The 18,350-nt window shown below is 44.8% G+C and overlaps 1 protein-coding gene across 3 annotated transcripts; it reads left to right on the plus strand.

The window, feature by feature from the left end:
- Window positions 1–438: 438 nt before the first annotated feature.
- Window positions 439–17,802, plus strand: G6PC3 (glucose-6-phosphatase catalytic subunit 3). 3 transcript variants are annotated; one of them, XM_069751461.1, is made up of 8 exons: window positions 439–472; window positions 562–631; window positions 9,268–9,485; window positions 14,173–14,273; window positions 14,429–14,507; window positions 16,670–16,788; window positions 16,974–17,115; window positions 17,314–17,802. In XM_069751461.1, the coding sequence occupies exons 3-8, from the start codon at window positions 9,268–9,270 to the stop codon at window positions 17,672–17,674; spliced, it is 1,020 nt and encodes a 339-aa protein (XP_069607562.1). In that variant the 5' UTR covers window positions 439–472; window positions 562–631; the 3' UTR covers window positions 17,675–17,802. The 3 variants fall into 3 exon arrangements, with proteins under 3 accessions (XP_069607562.1, XP_069607560.1, XP_069607561.1); XM_069751459.1 differs by lacking the exons at window positions 439–472; window positions 562–631 and adding an exon at window positions 713–820; XM_069751460.1 differs by lacking the exons at window positions 439–472; window positions 562–631 and adding an exon at window positions 875–928.
- The last annotated feature ends 548 nt before the right edge of the window (window positions 17,803–18,350 follow it).

Consider the following 18,350-nt stretch of genomic DNA (forward strand, 5'->3'; position numbering starts at 1 on the left):
CAAGGGAATAGTGGAGCAACAGGTCAGCGGACATGACAATTTGGCTTCATGTGTCGCCCAGCACCAGTATTCCAGCTCTGCCGATCCAAGTGCCACCCGGGTTGCCCAGCTCCAAAGCTCCATACTGCTTATCCCGACCTAAGACTTAGTGAATCCATCTCATCAGGTGAACCAGAGGAACATCCCCTTTAATAGAGGCGTCCTACTAGCCAGGGTAGAAAACCGTTCTGAAGATCATGTTTTCTCTAGAGAACTATGTCCTGCATGCCACAACCAGATGACCGGACACCGTATAACGCATTATCTGCCGTTCAGGTGTTATTGCACAATACTGCCAGGCTTCCTATAGCCTGCAGCTGGCGGGGGTTGCCTTCACACTTGTTTAGGCTGCGCAGCACTGGGCACGCCGCTTCCAAAGGGCCACAAGACCCTGCCACGGACCCCCACAAATAAACTCCCCGGTACCGGAGAGGTAATGCGTTGGGTGGGACATAATCTGGTGGTAACCTCCCCGGCCGTGAAGCAGTTAATAACGCTCTTGTCATTGTCCGCTTCCTTTAGCAGACAGCTGAGGTGAGGCGAGGTGCCATGGCACTAAGCTCCGCCCTCCAGCCTCCAAGTCATCTGATAGGTAGGTCCCGCCTAATGGGCGTGTTTAACTTTACTTCTTGGTCGGCGGGGCCAAAGTGGTCTGCCCTGTGACGTAAACGGAGAGGCGAGGCGGGGCCAGTGACGTGTCAATATCCAGGGAGGAGAGCGAGGAACTCATTCAAACTGCTCACAGACTGCCTGTGTTACCCCGCGGCTGGGGGTGATAGCGGTAGGTGGGCGGGGCCAATGTGCAGTCACGTGGTTCAGGGGCCGTTTTAGTTGACGCAACTGCGCAGAGAGGGAAGGCCGGCGACTGAGGAGTGGGGGTCGTAATAACGTAAATCCTTATACAGGATAGTCCCCAGTGCTTCTCGGCTACACAGGGGCTGCAGGGGCAGCAGTTGTGGTACTACAAGTACCAGCATGTGCCTCCATTCTCTGGCAGGGTGTGCTGGAACTTAAAGCTCTACTGCTATGAAGTTGCATGTGCTTCCCTCAGGATAGTCAGTGTGTGACGGTGGTCTTTGGTTGTGTACACAGAGGATTATATTATGGAATGCTCCTGGTAAATGTGTGAGGTGAAGGCTGACATAGGGATTAGTGAGGAGCGGGTGGAGGCTCCCTGGGAAGAAGGGGAGGACGCCCGGCCCAGGAGGTGCCCACCAGTCAGGACGGGGGTGCACTATGACCCATCACTGGCCGGTTGCATTCCTCTGGTAATGATCACTTAGGCCATATTGTTTTGAGCCGTCTGTATGCACAAGAAGGGAGGCCGCCCTCCAGAGTGAAGGACGGTGGACTCACAGCCCAGACAAGGGAACGGTTCCTAGGGTGGACTGGTGATAGAAGGTGGGGAACCTGATATCCTCATGGCTGGAAGGAGGAACCACCTTGAACAATAATGAAAGAACCAAGCGGAGAACAGCCGTATTGTAGGGAACCAAGTGACCAAGATGCAAGTTTGAACACTATAAATGGAGGTGATTGCCACCAGAAAGACCAGCTTCCAAAAAAGAATACCTCCTCGAACTCAATGAGGAGAAAAATCTTAGAGATTACTTAGACCTCACTCTGAGGGGGTACTAGGTTCTGGACCACCCATGGGAAGGGTAGGGTAAGGAAAGGTTGAAGAATCTGATCGAGAGAAGAACTATTGTGACTTGCTCTTTTTATCACGGATTGCTGAGCATGAAGGGATCTGGTCAGAACAAGATCTTCGAGTGGTGAACCTCAGAGAAGTTGCCAACAGCCACAGAGAAGAAGCGTTTGCCTGGGAATGGTGCAGCTCAGGGGTTTGGGTGGGCTGTAGGACACTCTGGGACTTGTGCACGTAGGGTAGATGGGTTTATGGTGACCCAATGAAATTTGGTGCTGTAGAGGGTGCAGATGTCAAAGGTGGTATTCACTGTTAACCCCTTCATGACCCAGCCTATTTTGACCTTAAAGACCTTGCCGTTTTTTGCAATTCTGACCAGTGTCCCTTTATGAGGTAATAACTCAGGAACGCTTCAACGGATCCTAGCGGTTCTGAGATTGTTTTTTCGTGACATATTGGGCTTCATGTTAGTGGTAAATTTAGGTCAATAAATTCTGCGTTTATTTGTGATAAAAACGGAAATTTGGCGAAAATTTTGAAAATTTCGCAATTTTCACATTTTGAATTTTTATTCTGTTAAACCAGAGAGATATGTGACACAAAATAGTTAATAAATAACATTTCCCATATGTTTACTTTACATCAGCACAATTTTGGAAACAAATTTTTTTTTTGTTAGGAAGTTATAAGGGTTAAAATTTGACCAGCGATTTGTCATTTTTACAACGAAATTTACAAAACCATTTTTTTTAGGGACCACCTTACATTTGAAGTCAGTTTTAGGGGTCTATATGGCTGAAAATACCCAAAAGTGACACCATTCTAAAAACTTCACCCCTCAAGGTACTCAAAACCACATTCAAGAAGTTTATTAACCCTTCAGGTGCTTCACAGCAGCAGAAGCAACATGGAAGGAAAAAATGAACATTTAACTTTTTAGTCACAAAAATTATCTTTTAGCAACAATTTTTTTTATTTTCCCAATGGTAAAAGGAGAAACTGAACCACGAAAGTTGTTGTCCAATTTGTCCTGAGTACGCTGATACCTCATATGTGGGGGTAAACCACTGTTTGGGCGCACGGCAGGGCTTGGAAGGGAAGGAGCGCCATTTGACTTTTTGAATCAAAAATTGGCTCCACTCTTTAGCGGACACCATGTCACGTTTGGAGAGCCCCCGTGTGCCTAAAAATTGGAGCTCCCCCACAAGTGACCCCATTTTGGAAACTAGACACCCCAAGGAACTTATCTAGATGCATAGTGAGCACTTTGAACCCCCAGGTGCTTCACAAATTGATCCGTAAAAATGAAAAAGTACTTTTTTTTCACAAAAAAATTCTTTTAGCCTCAATTTTTTCATTTTCACATGGGCAACAGGATAAAATGGATCCTAAAATGTGTTGGGCAATTTCTCCTGAGTACGCCGATACCTCATATGTGGGGGTAAACCACTGTTTGGGCACATGGTAAGGCTCGGAAAGGAAGGAGCGCCATTTGACTTTTTGAATGGAAAATTAGCTCCAATTGTTAGCGGACACCATGTCGCATTTGGAGAGCCCCTGTGTGCCTATGCATTGGAGCTCCCCCACAAGTGACCCCATTTTGGAAACTAGACCCCCCACGGAACTTATCTAGATGCATATTGAGCACTTTAAACCCCCAGGTGCTTCACAGAAGTTTATAACGCAGAGCCATGAAAATAAAAAATAATTTTTCTTTCCTCAAAAATGATTTTTTAGCCTGGAATTTCCTATTTTGCCAAGGATAATAGGAGAAATTGGACCCCAAATATTGTTGTCCAGTTTGTCCTGAGTACGCTGATACCCCATATGTGGGGGTAAACCACTGTTTGGGCGCACGGCAGGGCTCGGAAGGGATGGCACACCATTTGGCTTTTTAAATGGAAAATTAGCTCCAATCATTAGCGGACACCATGTCACGTTTGGAGAGCCCCTGTGTGCCTAAACACTGGAAATCCCCCAGAAATGACCCCATTTTGGAAACTAGACCCCCAAAGGAACTAATCTAGATGTGTGGTGAGGACTTTGAACCCCCAAGTGCTTCACAGAAGTTTATAACGCAGAGCCATGAAAATAAAAAAAAAAATTATTTTCTCAAAAATGATATTTTAGCCTGCAATTTTTTATTTTCCCAAGGGTAACAGGAGAAATTTGACCCCAAAAGTTGTTGTCCAGTTTCTCCTGAGTACGCTGATACCCCATATGTGGGGGTAAACTACTGTTTGGGCACATGCCGGGGCTCGGAATTGAAGTAGTGACGTTTTGAAATGCAGACTTTGATGGAATGCTCTGCGGGCGTCACGTTGCGTTTGCAGAGCCCCTGATGTGCCTAAACAGTAGAAACCCCCCACAAGTGACCCCATTTTGGAAACTAGACCCCGAAAGGAACTTATCTAGATGTGTGGTGAGCACTTTGAACCCCCAAGTGCTTCATAGAAGTTTATAATGCAGAGCCGTGAAAATAATAAATACGTTTTCTTTCCTCAAAAATAATTATTTAGCCCAGAATTTTTTATTTTCCCAAGGGTTACAGGAGAAATTGGAAAACCAAAAGTTGTTGTCTAGTTTCTCCTGAGTACGCTGATACCCCATGTGTGGGGGTAAACCACTGTTTGGGCACACGTCGGGGCTCAGAAGGGAAGTAGTGACTTTTGAAATGCAGACTTTGATGGAATGGTCTGCGGGCGTCACATTGCGTTTGCAGAGCCCCTGGTGTGCCTAAACAGTAGAAACCCCCCACAAGTGACCCCATTTTAGAAACTAGACCCCCCAAGGAACTTATCTAGATATGTGGTGAGCACTTTGAACCCCCAAGTGCTTCACAGACGTTTACAACGCAGAGCCGTGAAAATAAAAAATAATTTTTCTTTCCTCAAAAATGATGTTTTAGCAAGCATTTCTTTATTTTCACAAGGGTAACAGGAGAAATTGGACCCCAGTAATTGTTGCGCAGTTTGTCCTGAGTATGCTGGTACCCCATATGTGGGGGTAAACCACTGTTTGGGTGCACGTCGGGGCTCGGAAGTGAGGGAGCACCATTTGACTTTTTGAATACAAGATTGGCTGGAATCAATGGTGGCGCCATGTTGCGTTTGGAGACCCCGTGATGTGCCTAAACAGTGGAAACCCCTCAATTCTAACTCCAACACACCCCTAACCCTTATCCCAACTGTAGCCGTAACCCTAATCACAACCCTAACCCCAACACACCCGTAACCCCAACACACCCCTAACCACAACCCTAATTCCAACCCAACCCTAGCCCTAAGGCTATGTGCCAACGTTGCGGATTCGTATGAGATTTTTCAGCACCATTTTTGAAAAATCCGCGGGTAAAAGGCACTGCGTTTTACCTGCGGATTTACCGCGGATTTCCAGTGTTTTTTGTCCGGATTTCACCTGCGGATTCCTATTGAGGAACAGGTGTAAAACGCTGCGGAATCCGCACAAAGAATTGACATGCTGCGGAAAATACAACGCAGCGTTCCCGCGCGGTATTTTCCGCACCATGGGCACAGCGGATTTGGCTTTCCATATGTTTACATGGTACTGTAAACCTGATGGAACACTGCTGCGGATCCGCAGCGGCCAATCCGCACCGTGTGCACATAGCCTAATTCTAAAGGTATGTGCACACGCTGCGGAAAACGCTACGGATCGTCAGCAGTTTCCCATGAGTTTACAGTTCAATGCAAACCTATGGGAAACAAAAATCGCTGTACACATGCTGCGGAAAAACTGCACGGAAACGCAGCGGTTTACATTCCGCAGCATGTCACTTCTTTCGGCGGATTCCGCAGCGGCTTTACAACTGCTCAAATAGAAAATCGCTGTTGTAAAAACGCATTGAAATGCGCAGAAAAAACATGGTAAATCCGCCATAAATCCGCAGCGGTTTAGCACTGCGGATTTATCAAATCTGCAGCGGAAAAATCCGCAGAGGACCAGAATACGTGTGCACATACCGAAACCCTAACCCTACCCCTAACCCTAGTTCTTACCCCAACCTTAGTGGAAAAAAAAAAAATATTTTTTTTATTGTCCCTACCTATGGGGGTGACAAAGGGGGGGGGTCATTTACTTTTTTTTTTTTTTTGATCACTGAGATAGGTTATATCTCAGTGATCAAAATTCACTCTGGAACGAATCTGCCGGCCGGCAGATTCGGCGGGCGCACTGCACATGCGCCCGCCATTTTGGAAGATGACGGTCCCCGGGAGGCCAGGTAAGTATAAGGGGGGGGAGATCAGGGCACGGGGGGGGCGTCGGAGCACGGGGGGGTGGATCGGAACACAGGGGGGTGGATTGGAGCACGGAGTGGGGGATCGCTGTGCGGCCGGGTGGATCGGAGCACGGGGGGGGGGAATCGCTGTGCGGGGGAGGATCGTTGTGTGGGGGGGGGGATCGGAGTGCGGGGGGGTTTGATTGGAGCACGGGGGGTGTGATTGGAGCACAGGGGGAGCGGGCAGGAGGACGGGGGAGCGGAGCACAGGACCGAGGGGAGCAGACCACAGATCGGGGGGCTGGGGGGGCGATCGGAGGAGTGGGGTGGGTGCACATTAGTGTGTCCAGCCATGGCCGATGATATTGCAGCATCGGCCATGGCTGGATTGTAATATTTCACCATTTTTTTAGGTGAAATATTACAAATCGCTCTGATTGGCAGTTTCACTTTCAACAGCCAATCAGAGCGATCGTAGCCACGAGGGGGTGAAGCCACCCCCCCTGGGCTAAACTACCACTCCCCCTGTCCCTGCAGGCCGGGTGAAATGGGAGTTAACCCTTTCACCCGATCTGCAGGGACGCGATCTTTCCATGACGCATATGCTGCGTCATGGGTCGGAATGGCACCGACTTTCATGACGCAGCGTATGCGTCAAAGGTCGGGAAGGGGTTAAAGGGGCTCTGTCACCTGAATTTGGAGGGAACAATCTTCAGCCATGGAGGTGGGGTTTTGGGGTTTTTGATTCACCCTTTCCTTACCCGCTGGCTGCATGCTGGCTGCAATATTGGATTGAAGTTCATTCTCTGTCCTCCGTAGTACATGCCTGCACAAGGCAATCTTGCCTTGCGCAGGGGTGTACTATGGAGGACAGAGAATGAACTTCAATCCAATATTGCAGCCAGCAGGTAAGGAAAGGGTGAATCAAAAACCCCGCCTCCATGGCTGAAGATTGTTCCCTCCAAATTCAGGTGACAGTGTCCCTTTAAGAGTCTGACATGATGTTAACGGAGCCACAGCCCATCTGAGACTAGACGTGAGAAATGACTTCCCCTTCAGTACTACACCAGGGTAGTTTTGTAGTTTTTCCACTTTTACAAGAGCGTAACATGCTGCGCCAATAAGACAAATATGGCTATTGTAGGATTTCACTCCACCTAAGGAGGTGAGTAAAGTGGAGTGCAATGTGACCGCAGGTGCACATAGGTGGCGGCTCATCACTACAGGAGGGGACAACTGAAAAAGGGGACTACTAAGAGCTTGGCCCAACCAAATAATGTATGAACATCCACCATTGCAAAGAGGAGGTGAAGGCCGCCAGAGCTGTAATGTAGAGGGGAACTTGTCACAAAGTGCAAAGTTTGAGGGGGCCTATAAGTCATTGGAGTGAAGTGCCACCATGCATGGGTGGTGCTGATTGGTGGAAAGGAACTTGTGAATTGAGAGCTTTGAAGTTAGCATCAGCAACACATAGCAGTGATAGGGCTTTGAGGAGCATTAAATATCCCTCTGCACATCTGGCCTGAATTTGACAACGAAATCTGTGGGGTACAAGCTTGCAGACTGTGCTGAGTGTCTAGTGGAAGATCTAGCAATGAGAAACGAAGGCAAGAGAGCTTTTGAAGACACTGACAGCTAGAAGAGCTGCTAGAATAGAATTTGGAGATTGGATTTTCTTTCCCCCTGAAGAAACCAAGGGATGAGGCTATGTGAAGATTGTCAGTAACATGGGCTATGAAGGGGAGGGTGGGCATTATACTCAGCCAAGTGCCCTCTTAAGATCCTTCTCACTTCAGCTCCTGGTTGAAAGCAGCAAGGTCACTTCAGTATATCTCCAGTGAAAGGGAGCAGTTGTAGTGGAGCCACTGGAAGCTGGGGGACCTTTGTGCTGGTTGTCAACTGAGGAGCACCACAGCTTTTGTCCTACTTTTTTTGAGCAGCGTCTAAAATTGTATAGCTCAGTGACTGCTGGAGGGTATAGCCTAGTTATTCTCCTTAGTGCGAGTAACTAGTGACCACAGCCTATACCCCAAATTGCCTTAATGTCTTTCTACCCATTGGTCCGGAATCTGGCAGTTTGTTATGACCACCAAGTCAACAAAGACTAGGAAAGTGGCCTGGCAAAGCCCAAAAACCGTGGTGGCGGGTGAGAGGCAAGCGAGCGTTTCAGCTATATAACTAATGTCCTCAATAAGGTGTAAGCATGGACAACAATCAGGCGATAGTGCGCCAGAGGATTTGTATGTCTTTTAGAGACATCTAGGTAGTAAAAATTGCTTACTCAGGTAGCCTACCTCCCATCTGCAGCGTACTTCTGTACTCCTATCAACAGTCTTATAGTCTCCTCTTGGCTGCAGGGCGCAGTTGTGACTGCAACCTCTGTATGAATCACTAGTACAAGCAAATTTAAGAAACTTTGAGGAATGTGTTCTCAAAAAATCTCCAAGAGAGCGGAAGATAAGAGGCTGAACAATTCCATTGGATCCTCAGTTTGGTCACCATACTGAAGTCGTCGGTGAATGTCAGCTAAGCTAGATCCTTAGTTCAGTCGACGTTCACCTAATGTGTCTGGCTACTCTCACGTGCTCAATATATACAATACAAGAAGACTTTATGGATGTTTGGGTTTTTTAAAAGCTTTTGACCTGTTACAAAGAAATGTCAGAAGTTGAGATTGGTGGTCGTCCAGGTGTTGAGATCCCACTAATCGAATAAACAATGAAGTGGAAATGCTTGGTCGAGCTTTACTCTTCGCTAACACTGTAGACAGGCTTCACAGACTTTCTATTGCACAATATAGCATTAATGCTCCTTCGTTTTAGCAACCAGTGGGATCTCAGCACCTGATCAAATATCTATATATGTGAAAATTTTCTGGAAGAACTGCTACACTTTAAAGCTACCCATACACACTAGATAGCTGTCACTTTGAATAATGGATCTCCTGGCAGCCATCTTGCCCGATTCTCCTGTACACAGGAGTATTTACTCTGCCGAATATCGAACACTCCTGTGTTCTCTATGAGAGACACTCCTCTGTTAGTAGCTTATGTCTTAGAGAAAAAAAGGATCTGCAGTCCAAAATCAGATATGGCAGACCCTTATCTCCCGTTATACGTTGAACAGTTGGCCGAACCCATTGATACCTCCAGATCAGCCGACATACTATCGTGTAGGAAGGCCTTTAGACTATAGTTTAAGTTTTAATAGGTTGTCTGTAAAATTCCTTAAAGGAAAGAGATCTTTGCCTGTCATAGGTCTTCATTGCTCTCCTAGTAATCCAGCTGCTGTGTCCTATGGATTTCCTACAGATTATGTAGTTATCTCTACTGTATTGTAGATGGATGAAGCACACCGGGCCGGTGTGGCGTTGGCAGCGTACCTGCAGGAACACCTCCATGGCTCTGAAGATTTCTGGCTGTGGGTTACCTACCTTGGGGATCCCGGCTGCATATTTCTTCTCTACTTTCCTCTGGCATACGCACTGCAACACCAACTAGGTGTAACTGTGCTGTGGCTGGGCGTCATCGGCGAGTGGCTGAATCTTGTCTTTAAGTGGTAAGTTATGGTGACTGTTCACTAGGGTCACAGACCTCGCTGAGCGCAGGTTGTCCTATCTTGACTATTGAGTTCAATATATACTGTTAAGGTATTTACATGTCCCAGTAGAGGTCTGAGTGAAACCCCCTTCTGAAGGTGGAGAAATACTGATGAGCAACGGCTTATGAGTTGCCAGACTTGGTCCATCCATTTACTACATGGATGCCAATAAATTATAATGTCCATAGTTAAAGGAAACCTGTCACCCCTCCCCACCCCCCCAGAATTTTTAAGTAAAAGAGCCACTTTCTGCAGCACTAAGGCTGCATTCTGTGAAGGTGGCTCCTTTTTTTTTGCTCCCTACTAACACTGCAATATTAAGTTTTATAATTTTGGCGCCATACCTGTATTCTGTCCGGGGAGCACGTCTTTTCCCCCAGACTCAACCGCCTCCCAGCCATTAGTCAGCCCCTCAGTGCGCCGGGTGCCGCCTCCTCGGTTTGCATGCACGTACCCGGCACCTGCACTGTACTCGCTTATTTTTCTGTCATGCGCCGTGCGCGCTGCCCTGCAAGTCCCATCAGCTGATCTAGTGATCCCGCCCCACAGTGTGTTCTGATGTATTCACACTGCGGGGCTGGGAATCTGGCGCATGCGCAGTTAGTATCTGCAGCTGTCCCCATCTCCTCCACCTCTTTCCTCCAGCATGATGCGACTTGTCTGCACTGCAGTGTCAGCTTGTGGTCACAGGAATTTGGACACCCTCGTTAAATTAGCATATGTACACACTGTCCTAATGGAGGTTACATTTAGCAAGTACTATACAGAAAGCCTGAAGCCTGCTATTAGAATATTGCACGAGCCCCACAATTGCCAGTTTGGTAGCCCATTAGTTAGGTCCATTTAATGTTCTCACTCACCTCTATTAGGACATCATATAATTTTCCTGATTTAAAGTGACAGGCGTTTATTAAGTGAATTGTCTGGTTATGCCCCAGTAAAGTTATTGTCTTGTCTAAAGCTATAAATAATATCTGCAGGCTTATGTATGGCAGTGGCACCCATGTTTGTAGATTTTTTTTATTTTTGAGTGTATGGACTCCCGAGAGGTTTAGGTCTTATGTAGGGGGTTCGGTTCAGGGTGCAGGGCACAATCATCTGTCCGGCTTCTGTTCCACCAAAAATCTTTTGTTTTTCGTCCAACCGAGTGACCAGATATTGATCCTGTTCACTCAGCTTTGTTCCTGGAGATAATTGTATGGATGTAGCAGAGGTTATTGTAGAAGATTATTACCAAGGGGCTTATAAAATAATAGTAGCTGCAATAAAGCATTAAAATTTAGTTGTATCATAAGGTAAAGTGTTAGTCTTTATTTCTAAAGCACAATAAATGTGTGACGCCTTCAAACATTGTATCATGGATCTCTACACCCACTTTGTGGACTGGCATCAAAGCAAAAGGTGGCTACTTTGAAGAACCTAGAATATAAGACATATTTTCAGTTGTTTCACACTTTTTTCTTAAGTATATAATTCCACATGTGTTAATTCATAGTTTTGATGCCTTCAGTGTGAATGTACAATTTTCATAGTCATGAAAATACAGAAAAATCTTTAAATGAGAAGGTGTGTCCAAACTTTTGGTCTGTACTGTATGAAAAAGGGGCATACATAGACAAGTACAATAAACATGAGCAATACAAGGCACACACAAGTACAGAAGGAGAGAGGACCCTGCCCGTGAGGGCTCACAGTCTACAGGGGATGGGTGAGGATACACTAAGAAATGGTAGAGCTGGTCGTGCGGCGGTTCAGTAGACTGAGGATCACTACAGGTTGTAGGTTTCTCGGAAGAGGTGGGTCTTCAGGTTCCTTTTGAAGGTTTCCGTGGTAGGTGAAAGTCTGATGTGTTGGGGTAGAGAGTTCCAGAGTTTGGGGAAAGCATGGGAGAAGTCTTGGATGCAGTTGTAGGAAGAGGAGATAAGAGGGGAGTAGAGAAGGAGATCCTGAGAGGATCGAAGGTTGCTTGTAGGTAAGTACCGGGAGACCATGTCACAGATGTATGGAGGATACAGGTTGTGGATGGCTTTGTATGTCATAGTTAGGGTTTTGAACCGGAGTCCCTGGATGATAGGAAGCCAGTGAAGGGCTTGGCATAGGGGCGAAGCTGGGGAATAACGGGGATTCAGGTGGATTAATCGAGCAACAGCGTTTAGGATAGACTAACCAAAATATTCTGGCCTAATAGAGGCACTTCCAATTACTGTATACTAATCCTACAAACACAACGGAAGTAATGCTATAGTAGAAGATTAAAATGTCATTTTATTACATATACGTACAATACTTAACCTTCGTAAGGCTGCATAATTTTACAACGTTAACAGGCTGCAGAGGTACAATTGTACCTTCATACTTCATACATATATTTTATTGAAATTTGGCCAATATATTCTTGACCAAAACTGCAGAGATGTCACGAAATTTCAGCCCTCTACGGCTTTTCGAAAAAAAAGTTATTGCAATTTTAAAACGGAATAGTTACAATTGTACCTACTCAGCCGGAGGAAGGATAAATAAAAAGTGGGGAACAACACAAAATAGCCGCCAAACACAGTGTATTGCACTCCAAAGTGCTATAAAGTACTGGAGTTATGTATAATCAAAACTTATTTAGCCCTCTCCAAAAATCACAGTATATAGCTCCAAGGCTGGGTATATCAAAAATAAATACTGCACATTAATAAAGAAAATAGTGCACCCAGACCAAAAAAGGCAAAGCACAAAGCTACCCCGCAATCATATAAGACAAGAATACTGCACAATAATCTAATAAAAATATAAATTATGTAGCCATATAATCAGTGATTATCAATAGAAAAATGTCCCATAATTTCTAATAATTGAGCTCAGTAATATAGAAATGCACAGTTCAAAAAGCAGACAGTAAAGTGCCAAGTGACAAGGAAAAGTTTCCATATATAAGAAATCCAATTTTAAACAAGTACCCACAATAAATAGTCTGGGTGTACAAGTCCCCTCTATAATTTGTAAAGCGCTGCGGAATATGTTGGCGCTATATAAATAAAAATTATTATTATTATTATTATTATTATTATTATTTTCTTTATTAATGTGCAGTATTTATTTTTGATATACCCAGCCTTGGAGCTATATACTGTGATTTTTGGAAAGGGCTAAATAAGTTTTGATTATACATAACTCCGGTACTTATAGCACTTTGGAGTGCAATACACTGTGTTTGGCGGCTATTTTGTGTTGTTCCCCCCTTTTTATTTATGTATTGTATGTATATATGTAATAAAATGACATTTTAATCTTCTACTATGGCATTACATCCGTTGTGTTTGTAGGATTAGCGTTTAGGATAGATTGGAGTGGTGCAAGAGTGCTAGAGGGAAGGCCAGAGAGTAGGGAGTTACAATAGTTGAGGCCGGAGATAATGAGAGCGTGCACAAGCGTTTTTGTAGTTTCCTGGTCAGGGAATGTACAGATCCGGGAAATATTTTTGAGTTGGAGTCGGCAGGAGGAGGCAAGGGCTTGAATATGTGGCTTGAAAGGGAGGCCAAAGTCGAGGATCACCTTCAGGCACTGAGCATACGGGACTGGGGAAAGTGAGCAGCCATTGACATTGACGGTTAGGTCCGGTGGAGGAGTAGAGTGAGATCGAGGAAAGATGAATTCTGTTTTGTCCACGTTCAGTTTTAGAAAGCGAGCAGAAAAGATAGATGAAATAGCGGACAGACATTGTGGGATTTTGGTCAGTAATGAGGTGATGTCAGGCCCAGATAGGTAGATCTGCGTGTCCTCGGCATAGCGATGATATTGCAAACCGTGGGATTCTATGAGCTGTCCCAGGCCGAAGGTGTAGATGGAGAAGATATGTGTTTCAGTGATGCCAAGGAAGGAGAGTTTGTTGGTGATAAAGAGGTCATGGATATACGACAGTTTGTTGCAGACAGAGCGTTCGTTCCATAGTGCTCCAGGTGGGGGACCGGGGGAGTGGGGGCTGGATGAATGGGTATGAGGTTATCATGGTTGCGAAAACGTGTAGAGGATCGTGGCAGGGTGTTAGAAATGAGTGTGGGGATGTGTTGAGGAGGGCCAGGATTTGGGGATACGTCGCCAGCAATGAGGAGTAGCAGACAGCGTTTAAAGGTGGGAGCAGGATAGGACATGATGTGGCCGTGTGTGTCTGCAGAAAAAGTATTGTGTGTGGAGGAACAGTTCTGAGGAGGAGAGATAGCTGGGGAGGATGGAGGGAGCAATGACTACTTCCTTACTAGGTGGAGAGATTACAGAAGATAATAAGAAAGAAAGTAGTATGGGGGTGAAAGTGAAAAGAAACAGAAACATTGTAGTGGTTTTCTATCCCATTACCTTACAGTCAATTCTAGTCCAATTTGAGTCTAATTCAAAGTAATGTATTTCGATATCTGTACTTTGAAAGATGTAATTTGAAAGGTGCCTGGATCAGACTATAGTCTGGATCAGACGCATGGTTCAGTTGTGTGAAGGCCAACTTCTCCAGGGTCTGGATTGTGACATAAGTGTGGGCTTTTTCCCTGCTACATGTTTGATGGCAGAATAGATGTCGTACTGCACATAAACTGATGGATCAGGCCCAATGTGCTCTATTACACTCATAATATTATACGTCACTCTTCTTATTCTCCATCCACAGGTTTCTGTTTGGTGAGCGGCCATTCTGGTGGGTCTATGAAACGGGTCTACACGAAATCTATAACCTAACGCAGTTCCCCTCCACTTGTGAGACTGGCCCAGGTCGGTGCAGATAAGTTAGGCATCGTTTTTCCACATATTACATACCCGATATTATTTGAGTCCATTAGGAGAAAAGCACAATATAAATGTTTTTTGTTGATGATATTGACTGTATATATGTAATGTATAACACTAACCCTACATACCGTTCTCAGGAAGTCCTTCAGGACACTGTATGATCACTGGAGCTGCCCTGTGGCCCATAGTAATGTTCTGCACTGGTCGGTTCAAGAGGTATGGGACAAGGAGCTATTGCTTTCTTCTTTAGATTAGCCTAGAACAGGGGTGAGGAACCTCAGGCTCCAGGGCCATTTACTGCCCTCGATGACCCAGATTCTCAGGGACCGCATTCTTGGGCAAGGAGCTGTATTTTGATTGCCACAAGCTCACTAATTTTTTCTTGCTCTGTTAGCACACACACACAGTGTTCACTACTGAACATTGAAGGGCATGCAATGAAAGATTACATCCTGACACCAGTGCCAGAGTCAGGATGTACTTTGTGGGAAGAGTTTGTATGGCATAAATATCCAAATGGCCCTTCACAGAAAAAAGATTCCCCACCCCTGGCCTAAAATGTCATCTAATCTATGGGTAAGGTCGCACGTTCTGGCAGCCAAATGTGAAAGAGGCCACATTTGTGTTCACAAATATGACTGCAACCATTTTGACAGAAACTTATCATTACCACCTATCAGGAAAATTAAAAGTATTTACCAATTTATTTACAGTAATAGAGTTTATTATTTATTACAATTCTTTATTGCCCAGAGAACCTCTTGAGCAAAATATTTGACAAACTCTCCCTCCATGTTGAGGCATAGTCTCATTTGCATCTGACTGCCACAGCATGTGAACACAGCCTAATGTCACGTGTGAGGACTTGGTATATTTATTCTCTTCCATATAGAAATGTTCTTGTATTTTGTTAAAGAACTCTAAACACAAGCCAAGGCTTTGTGTGGAATTTTTATTCATGTATACCCCTTCTGGTCCTCATTTACGTGAGGACTTATGGGCAGGATTTATTCTGCTCCCTGGATCTTTGTAGAGTCCCATTGTTCACAAGAACAACAATGCCTATGTGGATATAGTGACTTGTGAAAGTATTCACCCTCTTGACTTTTTCCCTTTTTTTTTTACATTAATTACAAAAATATTTAAGAACTGGTTGTAGATTTGTGTGTGATGCATCAGCACTAACTAGTCTAAGTTAGTGATGTGAGAAAAATAGAGGCATACAGTGGCAACCAAAACATTTGCTTTTTTTTTTTTAACCCCTTTCCGACATTAGTCGTAATAATCTGTCTATCTGCCCTGGGCCGGTTTGACAAGGGATGGATTATTAGATCATCGCGATCGCCTGCGCACACTGGGGGGTGCGCGGGCAGTTGCCGCCAGGTGTCAGCTGATTCTGACTGTTACAGCTCCTGGCACTTTAACCCCCTAAGTGCTGCAATCGAACGCAATCACGGCATTCCGGGAGCAGTCAGAGGGCTGACATCCCCACTGCCTTTGGATCAGAGACCCCGCTGCTTGACGCGGGGTCCCGATCTTTGCCTTGGTGACCCGTTGTCATCATGAGGACATCCGGGTCACCAGACCTAGCAAACTTGCTGATCATGCCCAGTTTGACAGTTTCTGCAGCCATGTCTTCGAGTTTTTAACATGGACCATGTGCGCACCACCATTGAATACAATGGGTGTGCGTATGTCTGTAACAAATGGACCGCATATTGACATATAAAAATGGACATGTGAGGAGGATCTAACTTGAAGGAGCTGGAGCGGTTTTGCCTTGAGGAAAGCTCATGGAGAATTATCCAAAGCAGTTTGCAGTTGTAATTGCCTCAAAAAGAGGACATTAGGGGGGTGAATAGTTATGAACACTGAAGGTTTAAGTAATTCTGTCCTTTGTGTTGTTTGCTTAAAAAAAAAGAAAACCAAATGTTCGCTGTGGTAGGCATGTTCTTTACATGAACTGATTCCACCCCTTAAAAAAACACTTACATTTCAGGTTGTGAGGTAGCAAAACACGAAGAATGTCAACGGGGTGAATACTTTCACAAGCCAGTATAAATCTTGACCAATCCTGACAATTTTGGGAAGATTATCTAAGTGGCTAATGTGGATAGTGGTGTCCCTACTCTCTCCCAAAGGCAGATGCTGGGAGAAAGACAGCTCAGACCTAATGTATTTCAACATGCCTGATCCTTTTATACTCAGTGAGAGATGCCTGACAGTAGCTTTCTTCCCTTTCACTATTGAGAACACAAGCATGTTTGGCCGAGCGCTTGATGTTTGGGGGTAAAGATAAATAGCGGTGGCCTCTAATTTAGACCTCAGTCACATAAATACCATTGACACAAATGTTAACGTAGAATTCTCTTACTCAGTGGCGTGCTCCGGACTGTTCCTCTCATATTGTACCTGTTACTGATGGCGGGGATTGCTGTCTCCAGACTCCTTATTCTGGCACACTTCCCACACCAGGTTGTCGCTGGGATCCTCACTGGTAAGTAACATCCCATCATTCATTCTTGGTCTGCTCCTCGCCCGTCTTGCTGTTACAGAAGGTAGAAGCACATCGTCCCTGCTCTTTTCGCTTGTGCGTACCCTTTACTTTTCAGCCCCTCTTCCTGTGGTACAACGATGGTGGAAAGATAATGAATGGACATTTCTTTCACCGGTCTCTCCTAGGTGTGTTTTTGGGATACGTCTTGCCGCGCACGGCTCCCCATGACCGTAATTTAGGTTTTTTCCTATGGTCTTCGCTGTTTCTGCTTCTTGGGGCTCTTCTTGTATACTGTGGAATAAGTGCATTTGGTGTGGACCTGTCATGGTGAGTATGACTGTGACATCCAGTAGATCTGAAGCTGATGGCCCCGTGGTTAGTTTACATTGGGACATCATTAAACAAATGGATGTATGGTAATATCCTTAAGGAGCATGATTCGCAGTATCACAGATATGTACAGCAATGAATAGCTCTTCTTAAACTTCCATTAAATACCTTTTTGTCTCCAATGGCTGGTGTTAGGTCCATCCATCGAGCCAATAAATGGTGTGCAAAGACAGAATGGATACGGCCAGAGACCAGACCCTTTTCATCAGTGACCAGGAGCGCAGGAAACACTTTAGGACTGGGATTTGCCCTGCACTTCCCATTCTTCCATAGACTACACGCAGACACTCCAGGCTGGCGTGAAAGGGGAATTTCCATGGTTCTGTCTTTTATTTTTCTGAAGCTCCAGCATGCGCTCCTACTTCCAGTATCACCCCCTCTACTCTATTACCTGCTGAACTTTATGCGCCATTGTACCTGCCCCCTTATAGTCATTATCTTAGCCCCCTATATTGTAAGATGCTTGAACCCAGGGACTATGCAGAAAAGAGATTAAGGCAACCAGCTCTCTGTTCACATTTATGTATAGTTACATTTCTTTAATTTGTGCTTTTTTATTTATTTTTAAGAATTTATGTTGTGTTTATATTCTACTTTAACAAAATAAAGGATGTTTCAATCCTATGCTATCCTATACCTGACTCTGACAGTTTTATGAATGTGCTCCTCAGTAAAACTCCAAAGACTAGAGGTATGTGTGCTCCAAAGTAAAAGCCACCGAGGACTAGGAAGCTGAGATATGGAGGGACCTTGCAGTATAAACCTGCTAATGTAATATGGAGTGAATATTGTATTCAGAAGCTATTTTCTTTTTATAAAGTGTACAGCCCCACCAACTAACTCCACATATTTCAGCTTTCTGATCATTGTTAGTGAGAAGTAGGAACAATAGGACACTGATGACAGAAAAAAAAGTTATATATACATACATACATACCTGCAACGGGTGAAATAAGTATTGAACACGTTACCAATTTTCTAAGTAAATATTTTTCTAAAGGTTCTATTGACATGAAATTCTCACCAGATATCGGTAACAACCCATCCACTCCACACAGGCAAAGAAATCAAACCAGAGATGTCTATAAATTAAGTTATGTATAATAATGAGAAATAACACAAGGAGAAAATATTGAATACGCTTACTGAAATGTATTTAATACTTCATATAA

Source organism: Ranitomeya imitator, chromosome 2 (genome assembly GCF_032444005.1).
Source record: "Ranitomeya imitator isolate aRanImi1 chromosome 2, aRanImi1.pri, whole genome shotgun sequence".
Classification (NCBI taxonomy): Eukaryota; Metazoa; Chordata; class Amphibia; order Anura; family Dendrobatidae; genus Ranitomeya; species Ranitomeya imitator.

Coding starts and splice junctions, on each gene's coding strand:
- G6PC3 (XM_069751461.1), top strand. CDS start 9,268: ATGGATGAAGCACACCGGGCCGGTGTGGCGTTGGCAGCGTACCTGCAG. Junction 14,274..14,428: donor CACTTGTGAGACTGGCCCAG/GTCGGTGCAGAT, acceptor TACCGTTCTCAG/GAAGTCCTTCAGGACACTGT. Junction 14,508..16,669: donor TGCACTGGTCGGTTCAAGAG/GTATGGGACAAG, acceptor TCTCTTACTCAG/TGGCGTGCTCCGGACTGTTC.